The 13,049-nt window shown below is 36.0% G+C and overlaps 1 protein-coding gene across 2 annotated transcripts in view; it reads left to right on the top strand.

Moving 5' to 3' along the window:
* The first annotated feature begins 5,337 nt into the window (after positions 1-5,337).
* LOC148949155 (uncharacterized) overlaps positions 5,338-13,049 on the top strand; it is a 160,020-nt gene continuing 152,308 nt past the window's right edge. The window contains exon 1 of one of the 2 annotated variants that reach the window (XM_089093210.1): positions 5,338-5,620. In XM_089093210.1, coding sequence (XP_088949336.1) covers positions 5,437-5,620 — 184 coding nt within the window. In that variant the 5' untranslated portion in view covers positions 5,338-5,436. The remainder of the gene's footprint in view (positions 5,621-13,049) is intronic. The other variant, XM_089093209.1, reaches the window with a different exon arrangement.

The raw sequence follows: 13,049 nt of genomic DNA, 5'->3' as shown, positions 1-13,049 counted from the left end.
AAAGCCCGTCTTAATCACCAATTTGGTAACCCTCCAAAACATCACCTGTGTATTATACTGTACATAATCACGACATCTCCTCCAATTCGCAAATTCCATTACCACTTTTTTGCAAATATTAAACAAACATCTCCGATTGTAAAAGCATTAAAAAATTTTACAATCACTAATTACCCCTTTTTTTATCTTGCCTCCTATCAATTCTGAGTTTCCGGCTAGAATTAGACAAAGCCCGTCTTAATCACCAATTTGGTAACCCTTTCGCAATAACAAAAAAGGAACATCATTAAAAACTAAGATGAATGCAAATTACCCCGTATATGAAGTGAGCTGCCCTCTCCGAAATACCTTGCTCTTTATGCTAGACGTTTTGCTAATAGCTATAAAAAACATTAAAACAAATAAACTATACCTTTTAAATAATTTCTCCAAAAATATTTTATTCAGAGATTTCACGTTAAAAAGTTATCCAATCACTAATTACCCCTTTTTTTATCTTGCCTCCTATCAATTCTGAGTTTCTGGCTAGAATTAGACAAAGCCCGTCTTAATCACCAATTTGGTAACCCTTTCGCAATAACAAAAAAGGAACATCATTAAAAACTAAGATGAAAGCAAATTATCCCATATATGAAGCGAGCTGCCCTCTCCGAAATACCTTGCTCTTTATGGTAGACGTTTTGCTAATAGTTATAAAATACATTAAAAAAAATAAACTATACCTTTTAAATAATTTCTCCAAAAATATTTTATTCAGAGATTTCACGTTAAAAAGTTATCAAATCACTAATTACCCCTTTTTTGATCTTGCCTCCTATCAATTCTGAGCTTCCGGCTAGAATTAGACAAAGCCCGTCTTAATCATCAATTTGGTAACCCTTTCGCAATAACAAAAAAGGAACATCATTAAAAACTAAGATGATTGCAAATTATCCCGTATATGAAGCGAGCTGCCCTCTCCGAAATACCGTGCTCTTTATGCAAGACGTTTTGCTAATAGCTGTAAAATACATTAAAAAAAAATAAACTATACCTTTTAAATAATTTCTCCAAAAATATTTTATTCAGAGATTTCACGTTAAAAAGTTATCTAATCACTAATTACCCCTTTTTTTATCTTGCCTCCTATCAATTCTGAGTTTCCGGCTAGAATTAGACAAAGTCCGTCTTAATCACCAATTTGGTAACCCTCCAAAACATCACCTGTGTAATCAATTGTAAAGAAAACTATTCCTTTTATTCAAATCCTAATCACCAATCAAGTTATACTCGTTCCTCTTGGCAAAGGTGTAATGACCTGTAGAATAGGACTACCAGAAAAACCTGTATGGTACGGGGGCCCCAGCAAATTCAATAGATGGTTACTACTGGTATAAATGAGCTGACTTGGACTGAGACCACAATCTGATGGCAGCGAAAGTGTTTCGTTAAATTGCAATGATCAAAACTACTCTTTGACTCGGAAAAATCAGAGAATCAGAGCGGATCAGAGGATCCAAGCAAGACTTTAAGCTAGAAATAATCAGTCAAATGAGGATTCAGTTGATTGGGGATTGAGTTGAATGGAGGCTCAGTTAAACGGGGTTAGCCATAAACAGGGTCAAATTAAACAGGGATTGAGTTAGACGGGGTTGAGATGCACGAGGGTTCAGTTAATCGAGTTCAGTTGGATAAAATTTAGTTAAAAGAGAGTTCAGTTGCACGGGAACCTTGGCACCCCAATCTGCACAGCGACAAAAAATTTCGGTAAAAATTAGCCTTATAAGACAAGCCGTTTTGAAACATCAAAAATTATAAAGGAATTTGTTTTGTAAAGGGATACCCAGCATTATTTTTAGAGAGGGGACTCCAAAAAACAAAAGTAGCCACATTTTGCATATGGAAAACATAAGAAACTGTAAAAAAAAGTCATAAGTTGCAAAAAATTCAAGCGGTAGAAACATGAACTCGGAGAGCTATGATATGTGTTCGAATCTGGGTAATACTATTTTTTTGTGAGGGCATAATTGGAGTAGACGTATCATCCAGAAAAGAGAATTTTACTCCGAAGCGAAAGTAGGAGTAGGTGTGTACAATGAGTTCTTACTTTGGAACGGGGGTCCTTTCAGGAATTCTCTCAAGTTAAAAAAAATAGTATAATATACGAAAAACATAGAAAACTACTAGAAATACTGAACATTTCAAGATTTTGACTGGCAAGATCAGGCGTATATATTCGACTTAGGGACACACGAGGATGAGACTCACCCACTCGTACGTTTTCCCAACTTTATGCGCATTTCTTACTAAAATCAAAACATAAAATTTGTTTCTGTTATTGCCTCCCCCCCCCCGAAAAAAATTCCGTGCATATGCCTAGCCTGGCTAGGTGTAAAAGAAAGGACTTCACTGGTTCCCATGCAACACAACCCTCACATAACGGAGCCCCCGATTAACACAATACCCCTTTAACTGAACCCCCATTCAAGTCAACCCAATTTGACTCAACCCGCATGCAACTCAAGCCCCATGTAAGTCAACTTTCATTTAATTGGACCCCTATTAACCAGAGTTTGTGCAACTTAACCCCCATTTGACTGAGTACCCAATCAACTCACTCCCCCCCCGTGTAATTCAACCATCACTTAACTTAATCCTCCTTTAACGCAATCCTGTTTGAATTAACCCTCACTCAAATCAACCTCATTCAGCTCAACCCTCCTATAATCAACAATCTAACTAAAAACTGTGATTCACCCCGTTTCGTTACAAGTGATAAAAGTTGACTCAAATGAAATGGTCTCTATTAATTGGTTAATTCTTAGTTTTTTTCTATGCTTGAATGTCAAACTATCCCCCCCCCCTCTTTTAAAAACAATGATTTATCCCTCTGTCGTATATACTTAAAATTAGCAAATTTTTCATACCCCAGGTCAAGGCCGTATCCAGGGGAGGGGGGGGGGGTTTACCCGGTTTTAACCCCCCCCCCCCCCCGAAATTTTTGACCGACTCGAAAATAAGTCGAAAATTAGTAAAACCTAGGTAAAAATCAGTAAAATTAGTCGAAAACTGAGTCAAAAATTAATAAAAACCCCCCAAAAAGTCAAAAATTAGTAACCCCCCCCCCTGAACAAAAATCCTGGATACGGCCCTGCCCCAGGTCCAAATACACCAGAATATCATGGTTACAGTAATAGGCCATGACCCATAGTAGCCAAAAGCTTAAAAACACGTTAAAAAAAAAATTCTGTCTCGATAGAAAAAATTTCCGTTAATACTTGATTCAGGGATCATAGCTATTGTTTAAATTCATCTGAATAATAAAAGTTATTATGGAAATACATTTATCGGATTTTTTAAGCTAAAAAAGCTCTGTCTCTTTTTTTCTTTTTCTTTCTCCAGTACCAATAAGGCGTTAGAACATTGTAGAGCGCTGTTTAAGGTCATTAAAGAAAAAGGCTCGCATTTAAACGCTTTTTATAATTTCATCTTTGCACCGCCATCATAAAATGCCTTATGGCACCAAAATACGATTTTACTGTCATTTCTGGAATTTACTGTCATTTCTGGAAAATCAAGAATTGAAAACATAAAAGGTCTAAGACTGAAATTTCCATAATCGAAAACCCTTAAACTGGTATCCTCTTGAATACTCTCTTCCCAGTTCCATTTCCAAGTTGAAAATAATAAAAAAAGATTTTAAAAAAACTACCAAGTGAAAAAAATTCATTCAAATGCAAAGCTGATTCGTTAATAATAGATGCTATTTATTCATCTCAACACTAAAATTCCTTTCGATACCAATTCTTGGGAATTTCAAAAAAGAGATACCCGGTCGTTTGTTCTTTTCTTTTTTTCCAACCCTAGTGGGTGACTGGAATATTGTAAGGGCGTTGAAATAGGTAACCATCCAAAAATTGCATACTTATGGTTTTATTTCCCACACTCCATAGAAGCGTGCTTTAACTGGTTACTGCTTTTTCAAACAGTTCGTGGTAACGAACTGTAAGTAAGGAGCGACCCGGCTCAATAGTACCCGAAACTATAAAAAACAGAATTTTTTCATATACAGAATAATTTCTGTTCGTTTTAAGTTTTAATGTGGCTCCTTACTTTCAGCTAACAAAATTTGTTTTTTTATTTAATTCCTGTTAAATAACTTCACCCGAAAGTTCCAAATAAAAAAGACGTTTGATTCACTATTGAAAGCTGCTTCTAAGTATAATAATCGCTGCCATAGCAATCTTCTTTTAGAGCTTTTTTTTCAGGAAAAATTGTTAAGACGTAAAATTTTGGTGCTTTCCCTATACCTCTCAATTTTTCTTTCTATTCTTTCTCGCTATTGCGTATTCCTACACTAGAGACAACTGCCTACTAAAATCTAAGTCCGATCAGAGAAAAAGCTACTCCATCCCTCCTTCCTGTCCTCCCTCCTTCAACGTCCCTCCCTCCTTCCCATGCACATGTTTTAAAATAAGCTAATTATAATATTTGAGAAGTAACTGAAGCGAGAAGTAAATTTTGAGTTTTTAATCAGTGCTAGTTCTAACTTACTCTTAGGACTTGGGTTGAGTTGAGTCAAACAGGGCTTGATTTAAACTGAGTTGAGTTACATGAGGGTTGAGTTAAAAGGGAGTTGAGTCTAACATGGGGCGAGTTGAATGGGGGTTGAGTTGCGTTAGAGTGGATTTAAACGGGGGTTTACTTGAACGTGGGTTCAGTTAAATGCAGTTCAGTTGCACGGGGGCTGAGTTGAAAGGGATTGAATTGAACGGGGGTTGAATTAAACTGGAGTTGAGTAAAAAGGGGGTTCAGTTGAACGAGGATTCAGTCAAACGGAGTTGAATTAAACAGGAGTTGAGTTAAATGGGGGTTCAGTTGAACGGGGTTAAATGGGTTCAATTGCAAGGGAAGTTAAACGGGGGCTTTCACGCTCACCGATTCTATTTCCCCCAAACCTGCTTAAAAATCGCCTTAAAACAACATTTACATTCAGTAATGTATATATATATATAATTCCATTTCCTTTTGTCGACAAAATTGTTTTTGCTTTCCTTTTTAAATAAAGGTATAAATGCTAAGTACTTAACTGCTTGTTCTTAATTTAGAACCGTCGGTTTCCTTTAAAATGGCTTCAAGTATGTAAACCTTTTCTCTCAATTACTTGGTTACAAAATGAACAAAATCCCAATGGGAGACTACTCATTACTTTAGAGCCAGCATTCCATGATCTACCGATAAATCTTTCTTGAAGTTAGTATCTGATAACCAATTTGAAGGGGGTAGACTACACTTCTTTGCTGTTTCCTACAGCCTTTGGAGTTGTTACCTTTAACTGGCCACCAACGCGGGTAGACACGGGTTGAGTTCTTAACTAGCTACGGTATAAGGTAGTTGTTGAGAACGTCCTAAGAACTAACAATTCAGTTCATGAAAGTGACTCTATGATTGATTAAGATGGATAAGCGGTCAACAGTTTTGTTTTGGGCAATTTATTGTTTTTTGATTGCATATGCTGATGAGCAGAGTGATGTCTGTGAAGATTTTGGATGCGATCAGCAGTGTGAGGTCGTGGAAGGGCAAGCAGTATGCTCTTGTTATAAGGGATTTCAGCTTGACAATGATGGAAAAACATGCTCAGGTATCATAGCCTTTTTTTCGCTAGCATGGCCCCTCACGAAAGGAGCAAAGGTGTCAATTCACAAAAACGTATATAATGGGTGGGGACAAAGAAATTTTTCAGAACCTAGTGGTAGTAATTTTGGTGTAATATCGATTTTTTTTTATTGACAGTAACCCAAAAACGGCGTTTTTTTCAATGAAAATATTAAAAATTGTATTTTTCACAATTTAATGGGGGGGGGGGGTAATCTAGGCGGCAACTGCCCTCCTGTTCCATTTACTTGTAAAGGAGACAGGCGAGGTACATACTGTCCCTTCTAGTTGCCAACGACGAAAATAACAGCGAAAAAAATAGCAGCCGGTAAGAGCAAGAATTTAATTTAAATATTTCGGACGAGAGCTCTGTTCAGTCGTCCCTGGTCCAAAAAGAAACAAAAATTTCTTTTTAGATAAAATACGCAAACCAAAATTTTAGATAAAATTAGATAATTAGATAAGTTTTAGGTAAGATTAGATAAAATACGCAAAACAAAATATAAAAAAATGATTGTATTTGGATGACACTATTTTAACCACTCCCATATAAAGTAGTGTGGAAAATGTTCAGGCAGGTGGTCCAAATTAAGAAACTTATTATAAACCTGGAAACAGACTTGCTGATATAAGTGACTTGGATACAATAAATTCTCAAAGGAATGTTTAATTATTCATTCAATATCAAGATTTATTTTTCAGTTGCCTTTTTGCTGTTGGTGTAATTAGGTGACTCGTTAGTTTTTTGGGTACTTGTGCCCTAAATGGTACACACGAAAGAAGTCAAGTTTGGTTAATGCTAATAAAAAAATAGGGTGAATATATAATAGTTTAGAAACAAATTTGGGCTACATATTTGCACATTAGGGTGCTGGTGGTGGTGGTGGGTAAAGCATAGCATATATTATATACGTAACCTAACCTAGGTACCTCTCCCTCCCCCCAAAAAACAACAGTTTCAATATTGTAATCGCAATGAAAACGACGCTTTGCATTCCATTTCTCTATTGCTAGTACCCGTTTGCGGGTTTCGTGTCTGGTTTCCTTGATGCAGTCTATAGCCGTGTGTACCAATTAGTGCACAAGTACCGTTTTTTTTAAGCCAGTCTTTTTGTTCCGCTTTGTGTATTCTATTTTTTTACAATTTAGATTTGCCTGACTTATGCTTTTCCTTGGTTTTTTCATATCTCTTCTTACTTCAAGCCATGGATGTTTTTTTTTTCAAAATTCATTAGATTTCTAGGCAGGAATGTCATTGAGATTCAGTCACTGAGGGGTGTAGCCCTTGGTGACCTCACAGTTTCACTTCCTTTCTACAAAGTAAGGTGATAAAACAATATAATGTATCCCTTCTTTTTTACAAGAATTCCTTCATTAAATGTTTTTAAAGACATAATCAATTCAAGTTTCGGCTAAATCACTTATAATTTCCACTTTTTCCCACCCCTCCCATCCCTTTATTCTACATGTTTGTTTCTTTTATTTTATTTTTTTTAATTGCAATGCAAATTTTTTAAAATCGAGCGAGTCGAAAATGACAAAAAAATGAATATTAACCAATTAAACAAAATCAGCTTTCAAAGTGCTTTCACACCAACTTGACATGGAGTGAAGTTGATAATTTAAAGCAATATACATATTCCTGTTTCATAATTTTTTTAAGGAGTATAATACTATAATTGTATATTTGAAATATATATGGCTCTTATTTGGCAAACAACCTTTTTTAACTTTGATCTTCATTTTTGGATATGCTGCTACTTATATTATAATCGGATGTCATTAAGGGGTTTAATTTATTTTAAGAAATTATATTACTTGGTAGAAATGGCATTGCAGTTTAGCCCGGTGAGGGGCCCGGTGAGGGCCTCGTGCTCGTAATAATTGACCAATACCCCTATAAAAAATTTCATTTTAGTGAGAAGCGTGACGGTTTGGGCCACGGAATAAGTCTTATCAAGCACATGCAAATGATTTATTTCAAGGAGGTCGAAACTTGCCATTGACTGTTACATATACCCATAGTCGTTTTGCTGTATTTATCTCTCATTTCTCATTTCTTTTTAATATAAACACTGAAAGCATTATTTAAAATTTTTCGAAAGCTTAGATTTACAGTCAACCCTCTTAAACTAATGAATTTTTATCGATGGGTATAACCTATTTTCTTATATCGTTGTCATGACATTTAGAAGTTTTTTTTTCTTTTGCCTAGTTATTTCATGTTCATCAATCACAAAAACAGTGTGAAAATGGGATCTTTAATATGAACCTTCTCTTAGTGTATCTTAGATACCTGAGTGTACCTTAGATACCTTGGTGTACCTTGGATACCCGAGTAGTTTTTCTTAGACAAACAGCTGGTCCTTAAACAGTAAAAAAACCAGAAACACAATTTCAGTAAATCTGTTTCTGGTGTAAAATTTGTTTTGTGCAATGTAACACTTTTTGAAATGCTACAATTGATCGGACTTAAAAGGCAAAATATTTAAGCATGTTTTGCTGCACATTAAAGCAAAAACTTATTGAGGGGTGAACCGGGTTTACTGGAGCATGGTAAATAGAAAGTGCTTGATGCTTGAAAAGCTCAGTATTGTCCCTAGATAATTCTAAACATCCTCTGATTTGTTCCATGGTCTAGAACCTGGGTCATTATCAATATTGTGAAGGGGAAGGGGGGTCATTTTCCAGAAAAGTACATTCCCAGTCTGTTTATTCAGATAACCTTTCCTCTAGTTTTAACATTTTGGTAGAAGGGGAGGTGTCTCAAACTGTACGCTATTTACAGTATTTTCGTTAAAACTGAAATTTTGAGTTTCGTCACAAATTTGTTAATGCAAAAGTAATGTTACGTATTTATCATCTTTACAAACTTTACTCTTTTGCCAGTTATGAGGGCAGAAGCGCATCAAGGATTTTTTTTGGGGGGGAGGGGTTACTATTTTTTTTTAGGGGGGGGGTTACACAAAAAACCTCAAGAAACGCATACAAATTTGTTTACGTCCATTTTTGTTAAGTTTTTACGAGTCAAACAAACATTTGGGGGGGGGGGTTCAAACCGGGTAACCCCCCCCCCCTGGATACGGCCTTGTATGATGGGAAAAATGAATCACAGAAGTTATATCTGATAGGGAAAGTCTTGAGATAATAGTTTTTTCACCGGAAAATTATATTTATTTGGAGTAATGGTAATACTATATTTTGCACTTTGTTTCCTAATATTCGGTTTATCAGAGGGGTATTCCCCACTTCCTCTTGCCCTCCCCTACAAGTGTTTATTACTTAGGCCGTGAAATATTTGCCTAAAAAAAATATTAGGGACTCTTGTATTATTCAAAACAAACATACATCAAAACACGCTCGGCCTCTCTAATTTGCAAATATATAGCCCAAATTATACAAGCCCAATGCATTATGTGACCCGTGATTTGTCTTTGTGGATATAAAACCAGTTTACATAGATCGTACATTCAGAGAGAGAGAGTGAGAGAGATTTATTCTAAACAAACAACCAATTTAACATCAGTTTAGCAGCCACCCCAAGAAGTAGAGACTTGTCCAAGGGGGTGGCAAAAATACACCAACACAACAAAACAATAAAGAAAACAAAAAAGATAGCTATCTATATTCAGCAAACTTATCGAGTGTGTTCTGAATAATACAGGAGTATGGTACCAAATATAAAAACTATTTATGAAGAAATGTTACTCTTATTATTGCCTTTTTCTTCCCCCAAGGCTCTGCTATTTAACGTTGTATTGTATGTAGTATTGTTTTCAGTTGTTTTTTTTTTTTTTTTTTTTTTTTTATTGTTCAGTTTTCAATCTTAGCCAATGCTCCCCAAGGGGTTACCTCCACTCTAACACCTCGTTTACATCTCGAAGCGCCGATTGTTCTGCCATTCCTCTTCGTACTACGTTTGGCACACATAGCGTGAACCTCACTCACGCTACGTGAAGTGTGAGCCATCTAACATAAGCGATCTTAGAAAGTGAGCAGCCCCTCGGTGGTGTAACCAAAGCTCATTGTGAATGTTCAGCGACTTCGGGCAAAAAAATTCAAAGAAAATAAGAATTTCTGGTATAAATAAAAGAGCTCCAATTTCGAAACTGAAATAGCCTCAACCGTATGTAATCAAAATGTTTTTTTCCCGTCAATAGACAGACAATAGACACATCATGACAAATAGATAAGCAGATGAAGCTGTTGAGTTTGAAGGTTGGTAAATTAAAAACGTTTTTTGTACAAGTAAAGAGTGATTTAATCATAAAATGAGAAAAGACACCCAAACATTAGAGAAGGGCAGTTTTCCCTTAAGTTCCTGCAGTACAATATTATTTTACCATTTACTTAAAACTTATTTACAGTTCTTTTATTAGGGACTTGTTTAGGGGGAAGGGCTACGGAATAGCCCCTCCTAACAAAATTTTCTTGAATTTCTGGTTACTTCTTGTTCAAGTTATTAAATATATTTTTATGATCCCCCCACCCATAATAACAATGTATGTGAATGTCTGTAATCCAGGGTTATTTTTTCTCTTGTTTTTCAATTAAATGTTTTACATAAAAGGCACATTATTATGCTTCGCGGAGGATTGAGGCTGTAGGAACCCTCTTTATGGGAGTACGAACCCTCTTTACTTGTATATGAGTTAAAAAAAAAAAAAAATTGCAACAAAAATAATTATTCAAGTAAAGTAAAGAGCAATACTAAAACCTAAGACAAGAGTAAATAAAGTCATATTGAAATTTAAAATGAACAGACATCAGTATTAATGAATAAATGAAACCCACATTGAACTGAAATCAAAATGAATAATCGTATCAAATATAAAGATGATAGATACTGGTGTGGATGAACAAATGAATCCCAAGACGAAATGAAATGAAATCTAATAGTGAAGTCATAGCCTACTTAATCCCTGCAATAGCTTGGAGGATAAAGTTGGAACTTTCAGACATTATTGGAGAAAGGAAAAGAGAAGCTGGGCGATTGAACCCCCAGTTTTGTATCCTGAAATAAGGAAATTCTTAATATATTCTAATAAATAATTCTAATAAATAAGGAATAAGGGCCTAAACAATTGTTGTCTCTGATTCTCAAAATGTTTTTTGAAATATATGCCCATATGGGACTTATAGTCTAGGCAAATCTGTAATATCTCGGGGACGGTTTGGTGTATCATGTACAAAATTTTTAGGAGTGTGCAGGAGAGAAAGGATAAGTGGACACTGAATTATGACCTAGGAAAGAGGGTAGAGCTAAATAAAAAAACCGTTTGTGCATCCAGGTTATCAAAATACCATATCTACAACTTCTCTGGCACAGCTCGGGAACGGAGTTGAAATTTTTAGTTGCGTAAAGAAGGAAGGAGAAGGGTGTAGGGTGACTTCAAATCTTGTGTCGAGGGGAGGTACTTAATATATTTTCGCCTCCAACCAGCCTAGAAGTTTTTGCACCCTCAGCTGCTATGCGACTTAGAATCAGTTCATGGTTAGGTAGTGAGATAAATCATAACATTATCAGCATAGCACATCTGTAGTACATTGGGAACGGCTTGAGACATCATGTTGAAACTTTCAAGAGGCTTTAGGACGTCAATTGAATCTCAAATTTTTTACTAAAAGGAGGGGACAGGGGCAACTCTGAAGGAACTATGCGTATCCAGGATATCAAAATAGCTTGAGGTTATTCTTGAGGTTATTTCCACTCGAAGCTTATTTTCAAGTGTCAACCGATCACGGGCCAAAGCTTTTGGTAAATATTCTTGGCCTAAGATCTTCTGGATAAGATCTTATTCCACATGGATCCATCTTCAGTCATGCGGGTGATAAGCTGCAATCACGACGAGACCCGTCTGCTTCCATTTCACCATAAGCCGCCTAGGGGCTCCAGATGGGTCTTTACTAAAAGGAGGGGACAGGGGCAACTCTGAAGGAACTATGCGTATCCAGGATATCAAAATAGCATATCAGCAATTGATAGAGAACGATAAAATACAAAAATAAATAAGAAAACCAAGAAAACGAGGGTGACTTTTTGCCAGTTGAAAAAAAATGGAACAAAAAGACAAAAAGGATATTTTGGCAAGGCCTCCGCCAAACTATCCTCGGTGCTGAAAAAAAGAAAAGTTTTCGGAGTGAACACTAAACAAAGCAGAAGAAATATTGAAACAAAAGCAAAAAAAAAACAAGCCAGAAGCAATGAAAGACTATTCCGGGGAAGTGAATCTAAAAAAAATTGAGATTCAATTGACGTCCCAACGGCTCTTGAAAGTTTCAACATGATGTCTCAAGCCGTTCCCAATATACTGCGCATGTGCTATGTTGATAATCTTATGATTTATCTCACTACCTAACCATGAACTGATTCTAAGTCGCATAGCAGCTGAGGGTGCAAAAACTTCTAGGCTGGTTAGAGGCGAAAATATATTTAGTACTTCCCCCCAACACAAAATTTGAGGTTACCCTACCCCTTTCCCCTTCCTTCTTAACACAACCAAAAATTTCAACTCCATCCCCGACTTCCACGGAAATGAATAAATTTTTATATGAATTCTGGCAAGTCTACCCCCTCCCCCCTGTAATATTTCTTATATAAAGCTCAACCCCTGAAACTTTCCTCCAAACGAAAAATTCTGACCATATAAATTGCCTCTGCCCCACAGAAAATCTTCTCTCTCCCACAAAAAAATCCCTAATACTTCCCAATAACCAATAGTGTATGTAAACAATAGGCAAAGTTGAAAAAAAAAACTGAGCTTTTGAAGTGAACGCTAGACAAAGCAGAAGAAATATTGGAACAAAATCAAAAACGAAAAACCAAGCCAGAAGAAATGAAAGACTATTAAAAATTGAAAAAGCTATTCAAGAGTTCTGTTCCTAGCGATTAAAGCAGCTTGTCTACTAACCTTATTTTTATTAATGCTACCAAAGGATCTTGGTTTAAAACGAGGAAGAGGATTACCTGATTCTTTTTGTATTAAGTCATCATAAATTAGGCCAGGGGCGTCCTGAGGCTCATGTTATATGGGGGAGGGGGGTTATCTTCATAAATTTTACGAAATTGCTACCTTATTTATGTCGAATTTTATGCCAAAATCAAGAATGTTGCTAAATTTCGGCCAATTTTGCAAAATTTCTGCCGAAATTTTTGCCTTCGCTGAAAATTTTACCGAAAGCCAAAAAGTTTTTTTGGGGGGGGCGCCCCTCCCTGCCCCCTCCCTCGGGACACCCCTGAATTGGGCTTATAGGAATATCCCTAGTATCTCTTTTATAGAGTGAGCTCTTTGTTTATGTGTTTATAATTCCAATTGCAATTCGGTAAAAATAAAAAATTATAGAACATTTTTTCCCAAATAAAACTTTTAAAGAGTCAGTTGGTAATTTCGAAGCAATTTGTTTAGTTTGCTAAA

Source organism: Artemia sp. Qi Xiang Cuo, chromosome 8 (genome assembly GCF_049724085.1).
Source record: "Artemia sp. Qi Xiang Cuo chromosome 8, ASM4972408v1, whole genome shotgun sequence".
NCBI classification, from domain to species: Eukaryota; Metazoa; Arthropoda; class Branchiopoda; order Anostraca; family Artemiidae; genus Artemia; species Artemia sp. Qi Xiang Cuo.
Note: the sequence above shows the minus strand (reverse complement) of the source record. Positions and strands in the feature narration are given on the sequence as shown.